Raw genomic sequence first — 18,228 nt, 5'->3', positions numbered from 1 at the left:
CTTGTCCTCAAAGCAGTACAGTAGATTTCTTTTGTTTTGTACTCATAATAGTATTATTCAAGTACCTTTCACTAGTGAAAAACGAGATGTTCTTTCTCTTTTTTTTCCCTCGGCATTGGAATGTCTCGATGTAATCTTTATACATGTATATATTTTTATATTCTCTGTATATGTTACTCATATAGGCATATCTTATATCAGTCAGGAAGGTAAAGCAAAGGAACACAGTGGCTGTTCATGAGTGGACTGAAGTCCCTGGAGTAATTGTTTCAACTTAGGGTAAGAGCCTGTTTCCCATGAGCTGTATTGTCCAAGAGACTGAAGTTGCTGATGGTGCTCTAAGCCTATACATGATCTTCTATCCCTTCTGGGCTTGGGCACTGGAATAGCTTGGAGATAAAACATAGTGAGGTTGGAATTGATGGTTAATCTGTGTAAGGACTTAAAGGCCGGGTCTGTAGAGTTCAGAATAGACAATGTGTTGACATGACTTTCTGCAGTATTCTGCACAAGCTGAAGTTTCTTACATGTTGAAGTGAGTTATGCCTGAAAACAGCAGCCTGTTATACTGCTGGAAGACAGAACATGGCTTTATGGGTTGGAGTTGTCTGGAATTCAAAGGATGCTATCTACCTGCTGGACTTATGCTGGAGATCATGTAGTTGATTTTTAGATCAGATTTGTGGGTGGGCCTTTAGAGTTAAGTAGGCATTTGACAGAATTTAAGAACCTAAGAAGGCAGGCATCAAAACTCTGAAGTTAGAAATCTCTGAAGATCCATGTAAATCCAAACTGTCATGTGTTAGTTTGCCTGATATCTATCAAAGAATGATTCTGCTTTACTTCCCAAGCAGTTCTGTGAGGATGAAGAACCAGAGACAGTCATTTAGATAGATGCCAGTAACTAACTGATGGATAAATGAGAGATATTAAGTCTGCCTGCCAACTTGTGTTACCATAAAATCTACCTAGTGGGTGGATTTATTAATCAATTTGTTTTATAAAGTGACTTTTAAATGACCTTATCTGTGGTATAGTTGCATAATAACAACTATGGATGCCAAAAAAATAGTTGCTAAGTGGTCAATTATATCATGTAGGCTCCTTTCACGTAATCCTCCTGAGGATCTTTTTAAGAGCCTAGGAACAAAGAAAAAGGGCATCAAGTTCAAACTCTGACAGAGGGGTAACGAATAATGCAAGCTACAAGACTGTTGCTGAACACCCTTAGCCACCAACCTTGATCATGTAAACAGGTCCCTGCTGCCTTGGGGGTATGGCAGAAAGCTGTTGAATTGTGTGCAGTGAGCCACAGCTGTGGCTGCATAGGAAGGCTCAGAATTGTTTAGGTCAGAGTCAAAAATATTCACTTAATAGATGTGGCAGGCAGTGCCTGTTCCACAGTGCAATGTAGTAGCCTTTCTGCAGATGACTCCACTTCAGAAATGTGTGGTATTTTCCATGTTAGTAAAAAAATGGAGATTTTTTTTTTATAGGTTTATATTTTTATGTATTTATAAAAATTGTATAAATGGTATGTAAACATACGTCATATATTAAATAAAAACAGTGTGACATGTGTTTCACTTTATGTAGGGGGAAATGTAGTCTGAATTACATATATACTTATCTATAAATATATATACACAATACTAAAACTGTACTGTAGCAGATGTGTTTAATTTCATCTAGTAGCCTGTATGATTTTAACTAAAGTTATTTTGACAAAGAGAGATGAGAGGAATGAGAACAAATTTTAAATCCTGTTTAAATCCCTTCCCTTGACTTCTAAAAGAGCTGCTTTTCATTGTGTCAGTAAATTCAGATTAAGATAATTCCTTAAGGCAGATGACTTAAGTGTACCTGATTACCTGTGTCTGGTAGGAGAGGAGACTGAAGCTCTTAATTTAGAAATTAAGCCCATCCTTGATTTAAAGCTGAAATTTAGATTCTGCTGAAATCTCTATTTTGAGTCTTGCTTGGTGAAAAAGACCCACCAGTTAGTGTGCTCATATGACTGTTATTCAACCTATTTCCTAGTCACACTTTTCTCACATCGGTGGTCATGTATCTGAAGTGTTGGAGATGCAAATGCAGCTTGATTGTATAATGCCATGAAATACTTGATTAGCAAGCAGTAAGAAAAATCATCCTGTTTTATGACTTCTTGAATGACTTGTATGGAAAAAAATTCCATTATTTCCTGCTTTCATAGAATTTCTGTTTCACTGTTTTCTGCAACTTTTTGCGACCTGGAAAGAATTGTTCTATTCTTGACTTACTAGAGGTCAAGTCAGCTGTTTCTCACTGGAAAATGTAGTCTGTGTAGGTGGACCAAAAACTGAGGGATTACTGTTCAGAAATACAGTTTGTGTTCACTTAATTCATTAATTGTTCTGCAGAAGTGAAAAAATGGAAGATTCCTTTTCCCTCCATACCCATTTCCTGGAATGCCTAACAATCACATTCTAAATATATTGGCATGTTGTTACAGCAACAGGACTTCAGTCACTTCTGTCTCTTTATGCAGTGGTTTCCTTTTAGTGTGGACATGCACATGATTGGAGAATTGAACAGTTATTAGTCAGGTTGTTGATTATTTATGACAACACTGTCTGAACAAACTCTTAGTGAAGCTATTTCTTACGCTTCTTACTTTCAGCTTGCTTTGGGATGCTGTCCTAGAAAATTATGTGCTGTGTGACCATATTTTTTACAAATTCACTATTATCAGATATGGACCCCAGTCAGCAAAAATACAAAAACAAGACTGACCTTGATTGCAGTAGAGTTTGGAGTCTGAACTGACAACCAGCTTCCCTTCTGGTTTTCTGTGCCTCTAAGTCTGATTTGTTGTGTCCGTTTTCAGTACTGGTGTTTGGACTGAGTTTGGTAAGCAACAATAAATCTCCAATGGACTAAATATTTAGTGTGCTAAGGTCTATTCAGTTGGGTATATTGGTCTGTAGTTCTGTACCTTCACTAGCTGTATTTCTTGAGACCTCATAGCAGGTAGCCAAATGAAGAGGCAAAATTTTCTACTGGCTGTTTGTGTAATTGGTGACCTTGAATACAATGACAAACCAAGGCGTTTTGTAATATCTTGTTTCTCTAGAACTCCTTTTAGTTACCTTGTCTTTTTTCTTGCAATTACATAGCATTCTCCCTGAAACATTGCTCATCACTAGAATGCATGAGAACACAATCTGAAGCCATAAGAGGCCACAACTGCGGAACAGTGGGAGTCTTAATCTGTTTATGACAGAAGATGTTTGTTTCTCTGCTTTTCTCTTGTGAGTTTGTTGTTTGATTTTTGTGCTGGGTTGTTGTTGTTTTGTTTGTTGGTTTGGGTTTTTTTGTAAAAAAGCTTTTTTAAGCATCATGATGTAAGCGCAGAAGCTTATTATTTAGTTGCAGCAGTGTGCCAGATGATCATGAAACAAGATCTAGTCTGTGCTTGGGAAAGTTTTATTCTCTGTACCTTTAAAAAGATACCCAGTAGAGATGATCCACTGGGATGTGGAGATTTTTTGTATATATTTTTCAAGGCCAGGTGGCAAATTTCTTGATCCTGTCCCATCATAAATGTAAGGTTTAATTATTAAAAGGTGTTTGGCAAGGAGGGATGAGCAGGAATAGGTCTGCTACCATTTGAAGCTGAATTCAGGTTTTGCTTGGTTATCACAATGGCTGAATTCAGCATGAATTACATGCCAGCTGTACAGGGCAGCCAGTTTCTGCTGGCCTGTTGGGAGCCAGCTTGAAAGACATTTTGCTTTGATTCACTCTTACTTTGCAGCAGATGAAGAGGAGAAATATTTCCCAGTGAGGTGTTACTGCAATATAGTTGTGCTGCAAGGAGAATTACCACAGGGATACCAGTAAGCCTCTGAATGTCCTAGGGAACAATGGTAAGCATTGGGACTGAAATGTTGATATTTTCCCCTTTATCTTCACTTATTGACCCACATGGAATATATATATATTTAAATTTCTTTTTTTGTCTGAATTGGGTTGTATCATCTATTTAGTGAAGCTTAGTTTGCATTGTATCAGATTTCACATCTTCACCATAAAATTCACTAGGATTTTGGTCTGCCTGATGTATGCAAGTGCATCCTTAGCTTAAATCTGTCCCTCTTGATTGTTCATTTGTTAGTTTCATCCACTTGCCACCATAAGTATCAGATATGCAATTAACTGGTCAGGACAAGCAAAGGACACTCCAATCAATAGCAGACAGTTCAGGTGTGTTTGGTCACTTCTTCTCAAATACCTTATGAAACTGTCTGTAAATGTCAGCTAAACCAAAGCTTGGAAAAAGAAAATGTGTTTTGCTGATAATTTGTGTTAAATGAAGAAGTAGTGGTGATTGACAGTAAAGAAGCAGCCTAATAACCTTAAAAGTCTTGGGGTTTCATTAATATCATTGTGTCAGACCTTGATGTTAAGGTCTCAGAATACAGTGCACAGCACAAGTTGTATTTTGTGACATGGAGCCATTATTCATTTGCTGTTCTGCAGGGCTCTTTCATCTGTTTCCTTTGAAACAGTGTGGAGTTTGTGGGGGCTTTCAGAAGAAATGATCCAGAGCAACCCTGGAAATGGGGTTACTTAATGTTTCTTCTCTCCCTTCCTCCCTGATGGCTGCACTAGAAAAAAGTTTTTTGGTGTCCTTTATGTACCTTATAAAAAGCATGTTCTAATGAGTTAGACTGAATGGGGGGGCTGACAAAATCTTCACTTTGTTTCAGGAATTTTAGAGACCTTGGTGGAGTCATGCCCGCGATTAATTGAATATCAAAGCCTTGGATTTCAAAGAAGTGTTTGTGAAGTCTGCACGTGATTTCTTCAGGGACAAAAAGCACATTTTGCTTGAACATATACCTAAATCTGAGACCCCTGGTGGCCTAGTGGTTAGCATGCAGGACTTTCACTGCTGCGACCACGGGTTCAAATCCCGGTCTCCTGGCCTGATGGAGGTCGTTAGCCCTGTGTGGCCATCCATCTATGAGAAGGACACTCTAAACAAACCTACGTCCTGAGGACCTCACTGCCATTGTCCAAGCTTGCTTGGCCCCGGCAGATGAACCTTAGGATTAAAGGGTGGGCTCAGTTCAGCGCAGGCTGTGTCTCACCTAAAAAATCCATTGCGCAGGCTGGAAAGGTAAAAGACCTTTCCCCAAATCTTCGTTCGCAAAGACGGGCCATTATTATATTATTATACCTAAATCTAGTCTAGTAAGCATTAAAGTAATTTTTTACAGTTCTGGAGGTCTTGCGAAGTTTGCAGATATGACCTAGATATAAGCAGTTCCTGCAAGGGCTGATGAAGGCAGGGGGAAAAAAGAAAACCAGAATTGAAATCATGTAAATATGATTGGAGTAGCATAACTGCTGGTGTGGAGAAGGTAAGGAACCACTTAATTATTGAAGGACAGAGGTGAGATAATGTGAACCCCTCAGCAGCTTGGGATGTGAATTTTCTACACTTGGAAGGTCAATGTCACAGTGACAAAATATTACTAGTAAATATGTTGTTAATATTTGATGTACTCTATAAATTACTCTAGATGTTTGGGGGAGCTGTGTTGGTTTTTGTTTTGTTTTTCTTCCTGTAAAACTTTGTAAATTAGCTTTCCTCTTTTTGGGAATACATTTGTTTGTGTGTGAGATTATTTTCTTTCTGGTTAGTCAGTTGACAACTCTCCATCTGGGCTCTGAAGCCTAGGATAAAGATGCTCTGCATGGTCCTATCCTATTGCTGTCTTCAGAGTGATATATAGGTATTATAGCCTCTTAGCTCACTTTGTGCTCTTATCTGCCTCAACGGGTTGTTGCAATGACAAAGTTGTGGTCTCAGCACATTGAAAGTGTTGGAAGAAAAATGCAGGATGAAACTCATAGTGTACTCAAAATATTTATTGTTCTTTCTAAAATTAACAGCAAACTGATTGATTTGTCATGCTCTTGGGAACAAAAATATCTAGCTCTGTGAGTTGCAATATCATCAGACTGGAAAAGGGGCATAATAAATGCCTGGCTTATGAAAGACCTTTTGAATCTTGCCTGGGTAGCTGAGATTAAGGAATGTCATAAGTAAATTTTGATGCTGGTGAGAGAAAACTTGTAACTAGTGGTGAAAATGACAGGAATTGGAAACGAAATTTTTGCATGTGTAATGTTTGATGAAAGCCTGTGACCGAAAGGTATTTACTGCTTGCTCTTGTGTTTTGTCAGTGTGGGTTTTTTGCTTTCTGCTTTCTACATGAAGTTCCATCAGACAGGGGATGTATAGCCTACTGCAAGTGCAGCAAGAAGTTAGCTATTGCTGTTTACAGCAAAGTCATTAGAAAAAAACAAACCCAACAGGCAGCAGCTGACAATGTGATTTCCAATGGCAGAAATGTGGAGTATCAATTTAAGGAAATAATGGAGTATCTTTCCTTTTTGTGCTGTTTTTCAGACTGCTCTGCAATGACTACAGCAAGATACAGACCTACCTGGGACTTGGTACTTGACCCATTAGTGTCCTGCAAGCTCTGCCTTGGTGAATATCCTGTGGAGCAGATGACAACAATAGCACAATGCCAATGCATCTTCTGTACCCTGGTGAGTTTGTGTTCTATATTAGGCATAAAAACCAAAACATAATTTTAACTACATAACTTGTATGTTTCTGCTGTGTGGGTTTCACACTGAAGTATTGATGTTGCAGTGGAAATAAATACTGTTTTTGTGTACTTGACACAAGTGCTAGCAGGTGAACTTTTGTTTTCCTGTTCAAAAAAAAACAAGTTTTTTACTTGGCACTTGAACATACTGTATAGTTACCTCCTTAGCAAGGTTATTCATACTTTCCTTTTCATCTCTCAGTGGCTTGGATTTGAGGGTGGCTTTCTGATTGGCTGGATTTTTGTTGGGTGCATTGATGGGGGTTTTTTGTTTGGTTTTTGTTTTTTTGTTGTTTTTTTTTTTAACTTTAGAAGAGAATAGAATCTTTCAGTTGGAAGGGATTGTTCTGCAATGTTCATCAGTCCAACTACCTGATTGCTTTAGGGCTCATCAAAATTAAAGCATGGTGTGAAAGGCATTGTCCAAATGCCTCTTAAACACTGACAGGAGGCTGCTGCCCCAAGCCTATCTGTGAAGCCCGTTCCAGTGTTTGGTCACCCTCTTTGTAAAGAAGTGCTTCCTAATGTCCAGTCTGAACCTTCCCTGGTGCAGCTTTGAACCATTACTGCATATCCTCTCAGTGGATACTAGGGAGAAGAGGTCAGTACCTCCCTCTCTACTTCCCCTTCTCAGGAAGCTTTAGAGAGCAATGAGTTCAATCCCTCAGCCCCATCCTCTCCAAACTAGACAAACCTAAGGTTCTCACCTGCTCGCCTCTCACATGAATGTGCCTTCCAACCCTTTCATCAGCTTTTTTGTCCTTCTCTGGATGCATTCAGGTTCCTTCACATTCTCCTTAAATTATGGGGCCCAGAACTGCACACAGCACCCCAGGCTGCACCAATGCTGAATACAGGAGAAAAATCACCTCTTTTGACCAGCTGGTGAGGCTGTTTAATGCACCCTGGAGTGGGGTTTGCCCTCCTAGTTGCCAGGGCTCACTGCTGACTTGTGTGGAGCCTGTTGTCACCCAGCACCTCCAGATCCCTTTCTGCAGTACTGTTCTCCAGGCACTCCTCTCCTAATTTATACTTGTGTCTGGTGTTACTCAATATGAGGTGGAGAACCTGACGCTTCAACTTGTTAAATTTCATGCCATTAATCATAGCCCATTGTTCCAGTTTCTCTAGATCCCTCTGCAAGGCACCTTGTCCGTCAAGAGAATCAACAACACTTCCCAGTTTTGTATCATCATCAGTCTTGCTAATGGTGCATTCAACTCCTGCATCCAAACAGTTGATAACCATATTGAACAGAACTGACACTAGAATTGAGCTCAGAGAAAGTGCTGGTGACCGGTTGCCATATATATGTAGCCCCATTCACTACAACCCTTGGAGCCCAGTTCTTCACCCAGAGCACCATGTGTATACCTGCTCATCTCACAGCTGGACATCTTGTGCAGAAGGCTACTGTGAAGGACGGTATCAAAAGCCTTACTAAAATCCAGAAAAAATACATCTACTGCCTTTCCTTCATTCACTAGGCAGCTGACCTTGTTGTAGAAGGGTATCAAATTAGTTAAAACAGACTTGCCCTTTGTGAACCCATATTGACTGTGCCTGATGATTGCGTTATTCTTCAAATGCCTTTCAATAGTACCCAGTATTGCCACACACTCATAATTACAAAAGTATTTAATGTATTATAGACTTGAATTTCACTGTATCATATAGTTAGTCACATAACAGGTTTCCATTACTGTATTGTACAAATGCTTGCCTGGAATAACAAGCATATTGTCAGTTAAGTACAAAACACTGGCAAACATAAGTGTAGTATGTAACAAAGATCATCATCATCACAGTTAATGGATATTGATGGCTTATGAATAGAGAATGAAAACTAGTACTAATTTTTCATACCTAATAATGATTTGAAATTAAAATTTTAGATGCTTAAATTTTGCAGTGGGTACAGGTACACCAAAATCTTTGTTACAGTGATTCAACAGAGGAAGAGTTGGAGTATTATCAGTAAGAATATAATTTCTGGGGTACATGATGCTCACGTTTTAATTTCCCTAGAGTTTTGACATGATGTTACAGATTCAGAAATGGTATTGACTTTTTTTTTTTTGTTAAATCTGAAAGTCCTTTTCAACAAAGTTTTTGCATGTGTGTTCTTAAGATCAAGGATTTTCATTACTTTTTAATTTTATTTTTCTTCATGAAAATACTGTCTTTTAATAATAGATTGTTTTTCCCTGATGGAAAAAAGAACAACCAATATAACAGACAATTCCAGTTTGAAAGGAGTGTTTGCTTAAACATGCAAAAGTATGTAAAATAATAGGCTTTGTGAAAACTGTTCTCCACTGTTCTAGTAATTACAGCTGAGTGTTCTGTTTCTCCCTTTTGCTTGGGTGTGGAAAATACTTAAATTTCAGTTTTCAGTAACATTTCAATGGTAGCTGAAAGACTGGGTTACCAGATACATCTTTTCATCTTCACCTGGTTCCTTCTGATGTTTGCTACAGTCACTGATCTGTTTCTTGGTAGAGTATAGTAGCTGACTCCTGCTGCTCATTTGAAAGATATAACCAGTTAGAGACATTAAATATGTAACCTTTGCCAATAACCTGTACTTAGCAGCTGACATAAGTAACCTGGCTGTGGTGACACGGGGTTTTTGTTTTGAACTCTATTCAGGTGGAATCACCAACTCACTTGTATTTGACTCTTTAAATAGTTCATTCAGCTTTGTCCTGTTAAAGGAAATTGGTGTAGTTTGTCTGCCTCTTGTTTGCCACTTGCTTCACTACAGTGATGTTTGAGTGCCCTGAAAAAATTATTTATCCTAAAGTGTTGCCGTAAATTAATAGGAAATATTACTTTTGCTTTCATTGGTGATGGTGAAGGAAGAATTAAGAATCAGTCAAATAAATGCAAGAGGCAATAGCTGTAAACCTGTTACAGCTCCAACTTTCATCTGAAATCCAAGGCCTTAATTTCAACCTGCAGGCTGTCCCAAAGGTAAATAAATTGCTGAAGAAAATATTCCCCTAAGTCAGGCAAGATTGTTTAGCCTGTTGGCAATTGTTAAGGAAAAGTGTGAGAGCTGTTCACAGATTCCTCCTCTCGTGCTCCTCCAGTGACTATTTCCAGAAACACCAAGGATATTGCAGTCTTTAGTATGAACTGTGCTTTATAAATAGGCAAACTAAAATTGTCTAAAACCAACAGGAAAAAAACCCAAGCCTTTTGATTCAAAATTTTGCATGGAGTCTATTTACAGTACATCCACTACATCTATTTTGTTTTTGATTGACCAGTATATAATTTTTTTTCTGGCTGCTTGCTTTTATGTAAATGAACAGAGGTAACTGATGGCCTCTCCAGGGATATGAGCAAATGAGAAAAAAGGATGTCACAGGTGTGAGAGCTACTTTTGCTGCAGCTTTTGTCACCAGCTCTAGTCTTTCTGTCTAAATCACAGCAAGCTGAGACAGCATCAGTATGTATTACAAAGATCTTTGAAATTAAGTGCTAGTGGTATGTAGGCAGAATTTGTATCAATGTACAGGTCTCTCAATCCTATAATATTTGTATATTATAATACTCTTTATAATCATAGAAGTGCTGTAGTAAAGATCTTGTGAAGAATTGTCTCTTCCTGACACTTATACAGTAGCTCAACTTTGCTATTCAGAAAAATAGAATGGGGACACTGTTTCCTTTTGCTTTCTGGCAGAGCTGTGCGTGGATTGAATAGAGCAGACTGCCACTCCTCTGCTGATAAGGCATAGGCACTACAATTTCCCATAGTATTACTTTGCCAGTTGTGGCTATTTAGTACAAATTACTCCATTTAATACTCCAGTATGGTTTTTATCGTTATGATCATTAATGTGCACACAGTGCTGTGAGCTCTGAAGTTTTGTGTATCTCATCCATTAGGAATGTTACAAGAATGTATTTGCTCTGGCACCTCAAGCAAATCCTTGTTGGATTGCTCAAGGTACCAGAGGAACAAAAGTCTAGAGAGTAGAAAGAAAACAAGCTATCTGCTGATGGCTTTTAGTTTTTCTGAGTATTATCGAGAGGCAGACTACTATCTCTCTTCTGGAATCACGTCAACAATAGGACTAATGTTAAGTGTGCTCATCTAATTCTGGACCACAACACTTAAATAGCTTGCTTTTTATTAAATCATTTCCCACCTAAATAGCACATAGTACGTAGCTAGTAACTTAAATTTTAAGATAGTTACTTAACAGTTGCTTGCCCCAGCAGAAGCAATTGGTTGTACATGTTTTCTTCGGAAAGCTTTCCTTATAACACTTATAGAAGGAGAGTAAAGCAGAGAACACTACTTTTTTTTCTTTTTTTTTCTTAGTTACTGCACTAAATTTTTTCAGTAATGACTTAGCCTTTTCTTTTTTGAAGGGTTAGCAGGAGATAAGGAGGGAGCAATTTTAGTTGACTTGATGTCTGAAATTCTGATTGTTTTGTAATCTATGATGAAATTCTCATGTGTCTTAAAGGACAGGATGTTTTCTTGATGTGTTATCAATTGTATGTGTGCTAAAGTTACAACAGGTTTTTGTTCTAGTTGATATTCTTTCATTTAAGCAGTTAGTTGCTTGACTGTGTTCCAATTCAGGATTTACATGTACATCTGTGTACATAAATGCTATATTATATATATATATAGAAGCATACACATAGATCTGTCAATGTGTTGCAAGTACCGTGATGCCATTATTACTCAAGACCTGCTAAGCTCCTTTTGACCTCACATTAGATTGCTCAATTCCCTTCAAGATATTATGCAGTGTTGATCATTCTGGTTCGTTGCTTACTTTTCTCAAATTTAAAAAGAAAATCAGTCAAGTAGGTAGTCTAGGCAAGAAAATATCTAGAAGAAATATGAAGCCTAACAGAAAACTTGTCTTTAACAGAAAAGTTTATTTTGATTACTCATTTGCAGTCCACCTTGTTACTGATGGAAGGAGAAGCTGCTGTTCGGATGTGTGAGAGGGCCTACAATCAGAAAGAAAATAACAAAACTAATGTTAAGACCTACCTTCTGCTGCTTGTTTGTGTTTTCTTGTTGACCAGATGTGCACATGTGGATCAACTTTGTGGTGTTTGAAACTAGCACTGCTTAGTAGATACTCATACTTTGATTCTTGCTCCTAGACTCCACCTTAAGCCCTTGAGGCAGCTGGTTAATTTTACCTGGACCTTTAGGTGTCCTGTGGAGTTTGGTGTATTCTGTCTCAAGTAGCATGGCAGCAGGACAGTGACAAACTCCTGCTTTCACTAGTCCTTTTTGAACAGGATTACTGAATTTGCCTAATCATGGCTATTCATACATATCTGCTTAATTCTAATCATTCCTATCTTTGAGCTTCCTCATAGACTGAAGATCAGCAAGGCAAATATTATCCTGCCTGTAATTGGCATCAGGAATTCTTTTTTTTTTTTTTTCCTTCTTGTCATGCTTGACTGGAAGCGCATAGAGCTTCTCTGAGTTAAATGACAGGAAAAGGCATGATTTAGTTAGTGTTATCCCTCACTCCAAATGAGGCAGAGGCAGTATCAGCTTCTCTTTCCCCTGGGGCAGGGCAAACAGAGAGCGGTGTGGATGGGAACAGGTGGGCTTGGCTGCCTTCCTGATCCTGGATGATTTGTGTCTGCTTGCCAAGGGAAACCTGCCTCAGCAGGGCAGCACTGTAGTGGGACCAGGCCTTGCCTCTACCAAAGGAGATGCCCTACGTGCTTGGAAACAGGAGGGTGGAAAACCTAATGGCTCGTGAGGTTTTACAGAATTCCGAGTCCTTCTTAGTAGCTGTAATGTTTCCCTATTTCCTACTAGCTGCTGGCAAAGCTTACAGCTTGCTGCTTTTTCTCGCTTACCCCAGCCTTAGCAGAGAACTGATACTAATCTTGACGTGTGATGTGTCAGTAGAGGCTTTGTGGTTAGAGGTTACTTTGTGTTTGCATAGCAATTCACATGGCTGGCTGAGTTCTGACTTGTCTTTAGGTGCTGTGATGACAGAACTTCCTGCTTAAATAATAAACTTACCTGTTTACAGAATAATGTGCAGTTGTGAACTGCAGAACCCTGAGTGAAAACTAAACTTGATCCAGAGCCTTCAGCTTTCCTCTCCTGTGTGACTACTAAATGAGATTACCGTTATCTGTCCTTCATAAGCGTGTTGGGGAAACTAGTTCACTTCTGTTTGCATATTGTTTTGCATGTGAAAAGGGGAGGTCCTTTGTTTGCTGCAGGTGTATTGTCCTCCCGCTAGAACTAATAATTTTGTTCTGAAATAGAATAAACTTTTCTCAAACATAAGGAAAGACTGAATTGTTTGTCGATGTTTTTGCCTCCTGAATATTTAAGTTTCATCCAACATATGTTGGCATTTTGAAAACAAGTTTATTTTTGTAAAGTTTACTCTGTGATTTTATGAATTTCAGCCCTGAATAGGTGAGAACAAGCAGCTTATGCAGGGAAATGGAGGGGTAAAAATCCAACATGAAAGAAGTTTACATGTACATCCACTTGAACTACCTATTCTAAGATGAAGATATGCACAAATTACAAGACATTATCCTCGTCTCACTTGACCGTTTTCCGCTGTCTACTATGATTGATTTCTCTGAAGAAAAACTGTTCATCTTCTGTATATTTTACAGTACACAGTCATAAATAAATGTATATAAATGTATATAAAAACAGCCCCACCACTTCAAAGACTAGGCTGCTGTAAGTCTGGGTTGCCTTGCCTTTAAGATATTCAACTGGGAAAAGGCACTTGTTTTCCAGTGCATTTGTTTCTGGATACTTGGTCCTGCTTGTGATTTGTGCAGCCATTGATTGCTGTGTCTCACAGGATGTTTGTCATATCCTAATATTTCTCGAGCTGAAGTAGTCATCAGGGCTCTTCTTGCTGCTTTCTTGAAACATACATTTCTTCTTACCTTCCTTTCATAATTTGTTGACTCCATAGACTGATGCTGCCACTTCCCTGTGCTCAAACTGGCAATTAGTCTTACCCGGAGGGGTTGGAGGCTGGATTCAGTCAGAGGGGTGATGCACCTCATCCCTATTATAAATATTTTGTCTGAGTTATTGTTTGCATCAGTTAAGCAGTGTGTACCAGGGACTGCTGTGGTATTTGGGTGTACTTTCAAAACCTTTGGACAGAGATAGAACCAAAGCAACAAAATTGCTCTGCTGTCTATGGGATGAATCAACAGCCATCGTTGCGCTAACCATAGTGACACGTACAGTGGCTGAGTCCCTGCTCCTGCCAGGATGCTGGCCAGTTCCCATCCTGAGATTGCACCGCTGATGGGAGCACAGGGACTTCTGAACAAGAAAATTTTTACAGCTCAGGAAAGGATGTTCAGATGGTTTGTCCTCAGACATGGAAGCACATAGGTTGTTTATCTTTCCCAGCCATCATCCTGTTTGGCCATCATCCACAGGGAAGATGATGTGATTGCATTTAGACTAACAATATAGTCTGTAACAGAGCTACAGAACAGCTGGTGCAGTCTTTAAAAATTGACACCGTGATGGGAGAAAGAGGCATTTACCCTTGGCAGTTTTGAACAAAAAGGTATCTTTTAAAAAAAGGTTAAGTATTGGGCAGGCAGAGGCAAGAAGCCTGTCAAACAGGTTTTTCAAATTGTTTGCCACTTGAGGTAAAACATTTATCAGCTGTGATGTTACCTATATCTGGTCCTGGCCAAGGTCTCTCGGTGTGTACATTCTTGTTCGAAGCACAGGGCACTAAATATTTTCCTGTTGCAGAGCTCTGGATCACCTTGCAGGTGCTTTTCTGGGAGTCAAGGTTTGGTATGCTTGTGTAGCAGAACTTTTGTCTCTGTAAGAAAACAAAGGATATAAAGAATAAACATGTTACACTGTTCTCTGTTACTGCTTTCAGATTGGTAGATTTGAAGTACTGCATGTCAAGATAAGTGACTGTTTCTTCCTGTGATTTATTCTTAAGGGTGATGAATCAGCTGCAGGGTTAATAAAAATTGGAATTTTAATAGTGAAGATTTCTTTGATAGTAGAGTATTGTCTCTGAGAAGATGTCTGTAGAAAAGGAAATTCTTTAAGTTCAAAGTATTACTGCAAACATTAAACATCTCTAATGTACATCTGTCTCTGGTCTAGGTGGTTTGTGGAGTTGGATAAAGCTTGTGCATGTGGATTTGGTCAGTATAGTTGACAGATTATCTAATAGAGGAAAAAAAATCACTCCCACAGTCATGCATATGCCTCCAACAGATCACTGATTGTGTGTGTAGATATTTTCTGGTAAATCACTTGTCAACTAAGTGGGATTAGGGTAATATTAAAAAGCTAGATTGGAGATCTGATGTAGGGAATTGCGCACACTGGAGCAGAAACGCAGGAGTGATTCCAAGTTGAGCCTGTTATTAAACAACAATAGATTTGAGGCAGGATTGTAAGTACTTAACACAAAGAGGCCATGTAGTAAGTTGGAGAGCTTTTAAGCTTCTTTCAAAGAGATCTGCCTTTTCTTTTCTTTCACATGTTTTCTTCCATGGAAATCTGTCAGAAAGTAGTTTTCTTTTTCTATGAAACATTAAGCTTAAAATAAGATGATTCCTATGACTGGAGTGCTGGAATGGAAGCATACAGGCTCTTTAGGAAGGACAGGCAGAGGAGATGAGGTGGGGGTGTCAGTTACCCTGTATGTCAGTAACCAGCTATGGAGTTCTGCTTGAGGATGAACGAGGAGCCAACCCAGAGCTTATGGGTCAGAATTACAGGGAGAGCTGGGACAGGTAACTTTATAATGGGGTCCTGCTACAGGGAGCCTGACCAGGAGGCCTTACAAGAAAGTTGGAGGGACTTTTTACAAGGGCATGTAGTGATTGGACAAGGGGAAATAGCTTCAGACTGTAAGAGGGTAGGTTTAGATACTAAGACAGTAAAGAATTCTGTGAGGGTGGTGAGGCACTGGAACAGGTTACCCAGAGAAGTTGTGGATGTCCCATCCCTGGAAGTGTTCAAGGCCAGTTTGGATGGAGCTCTGAGCAACCTGGTCTAGTAGAAAGTGTCCCTGCCTATGACAGGGGTTTTGGAGCTAGGTGATCTCTAAGGTCTGTCCCATCCTGAGCCATTCTATGATTTGTCCTGTTGCCAGATGAGCTGTTGCTTTAAGAAGCATTTGAAAGTTATATGTGGCTACAAGAATCTCTTTTTCAGGAATAGGGAAGGTCAAGCCTTACTTCTCTCTTCAGAGAACACACCAGATGTAGGCTGCTTAATTTAGGGGAGTTTTTCTTCTTGGAATTGTTCAGCTTTGTCAAAATGGAAAATATTTCTAGAAGATGATGTTTTATTCAAGTAAAAGCTCTCTATCAGAGTGAGTTTGCTGTTTGGACAAAAGGGAGGGAAGCTATTATTCCAAGAGTATTAGTCTTCACCTGAGACAGGGACACCCAAATTGATCTGATTTTTTTTTTTTTTGTGTAGTTACAGAAATTCACTCACTCTTACACGCTCTCACCCCCAGCCCCATTGAGTATTACAGACTGCATCACTATGTACTATCCTAATCTGAAGCTAAAATAGGACATTACATCTCATGATCTGAAACCTTTACAGGCAATATATCTGCCAGTATAAACACCTATTCACCAGACTGCAGAATTGGCTTAGTGGAATTAGCTCAGAGCAGTGGAATAACTGGTATTGCATTGCCTTATGGCAAGAGAAGATATCACCTTCTGGGTAGTCATTTTAAAGTAATGTAAAGAAAAACTCCCCGTATGCAGAGCATAAAAATATTACAAAATACTATCAAAAGTAGTTGTTGCAGTAATTTTGTTCATCTATGTACCCTTATCACATGAATTTTTGAGCTTTGGCTTAGTGTCCTATTAGCTCAAAAATGACCCATAGAACCAAACTGTAGATTTGTAGCTAGAAGACACTACTAAGTAAGTGCTACTCACTCAATATCCTTTCATATTCTTCATATTCTTACCTTTGGGCCTCACATTCTAGGAATCTTTACATTCACCTAGTCTGGTGTCACTTGTAATATAAATCATAAAAATACCAACTGGCGTTTTCTGATTCTTCACGTGGTTGAATATATACACACATATATGTGTGTATATATGTATGTATATTTTTAGAAGTTTGCTTCATACTGGTTTGATACAGAATTTTAGACAAGCAACTTAGTCTAATACTAATAATCATCCTATTTGAAAATGTTTTCTTGATCAGTTTGAACTTTAAAGAAATCTCCCATGTTAAAAATGCATGTCAGCCCTTCCTTGTGTTCCTGAAGTGCAGTGCAAACTCTTAGTGATTGTCTACCCAAAGTGCAGGGTTGTTTACCTGGTTAATCTTTGTGTACAGTAGCAACTCCCTTTGCTTATCTTCAATATTTACCATTACCAAATGCATTGTAAAAAAACTATTTTCCTTTTCTTTTTAGAACTTGGTAAAAGCCACATTTCTTCTTTTTATTTCTTCATTTTTTCTCCTTTCAATTTTATCTCTGTGTGTGTGGCTTTTTAAAAATGTTTTATCAACACCAGCATGTGATGATTCCGCATGTAGTGCACATTTTATTTGGGGATGACTGTGGCCTAGTGCCAGCACTAAAATACATTTGAAGTTTTAAGAAATAAATCAAATGATATGATGATATACTTGGCTCTGCAATCCTGTCATGCTTTTTTGGCTTTTCCAAATCCATTGACTTATTTATAAAATTTCCCATATGACTTGGCACTTGAATCTACAGCATTAATGTAGTCAGAAGTCTACATTCTGACCAAATCCACCTAGCAGCTGTTAAGAAAATAATACAGGATAATATTTTTGCCCACCTAACTTGCAAATTAAAGATGACATCTTGAAAAACCATTTCTCATTTGCTGCAATAGTAGCAATAACGTGTTCTTAAAAGTAAATTTGTTATGACTTTCCAAAAACATCTTCAAGTGTTTTTAATTATGCTCATTTTGTATTGTAAAATGACCTTTAGGCACCAAGTGAATATGTTGGGTTTTTTTTTTGTGTGTCAAAGTAGATGATCGATAAGTGTTGCCCCACATGGAAACAATGAAAGCCAGATTCCTTCTTAGGAATTAGGATGGGGTTTATTTGAATTTTGATGTCAGGAGAAATAAGTCAAAGCACCATCATCAGAAGTAAGCATGATTGTTCCTGGAATTCTTCTGAAAAAAAATTAAAAGCCAGAAATTTTAATTCTTTATGTATATAAATTTTGCTGTAGCCTGTGCAGGTTTGTTAGAGCTAAGTGCAACAGAGCAAGATTGTGTTATGGTTTGGAAATTAGGCAAAAAATAACCATTTTGATTCTCATAGGGTATTTTAATCTTCATAGCATTAGACAAAAAGATATGCAGCTCTAAAGCAGCAGCATGTAGTGGTCACTGAACATACCTTTCTGTGTGATGCAATCCTTGATCTATAAAGGTTAGAAGTACAGCACATCTTGCAGAGCTTTAAATACTAAGCTGTGTTTGGCAGCTTCAGAAAGGAAATCATTCCTTTACTAGCCATCTG

The 18,228-nt window shown here is 38.6% G+C and overlaps 1 protein-coding gene across 6 annotated transcripts in view; it reads left to right on the top strand.

Moving 5' to 3' along the window:
• Nucleotides 1–18,228, top strand: part of RNF144A (ring finger protein 144A) — a 67,131-nt gene that overhangs the window by 32,419 nt on the left and 16,484 nt on the right. For 4 of the 6 annotated variants that reach the window (XM_027690223.1, XM_027690218.1, XM_027690217.1 and 1 more), the window contains one exon: nt 6,467–6,612. In XM_027690223.1, coding sequence (XP_027546024.1) covers nt 6,478–6,612 — 135 coding nt within the window. In that variant the 5' untranslated portion in view covers nt 6,467–6,477. Of the gene's footprint in view, nt 1–3,799; nt 3,912–5,267; nt 5,412–6,466; nt 6,613–18,228 lie in introns of those variants that run through there. The other 2 variants (XM_027690220.1, XM_027690221.1) reach the window with 2 other exon arrangements.

This window comes from Neopelma chrysocephalum, unplaced genomic scaffold (genome assembly GCF_003984885.1).
Source record: "Neopelma chrysocephalum unplaced genomic scaffold, ASM398488v2 Primary Assembly neopelma1_80b, whole genome shotgun sequence".
NCBI classification, from domain to species: domain Eukaryota; kingdom Metazoa; phylum Chordata; class Aves; order Passeriformes; family Pipridae; genus Neopelma; species Neopelma chrysocephalum.
This window is presented reverse-complemented; position numbering and strand designations above follow the sequence as displayed.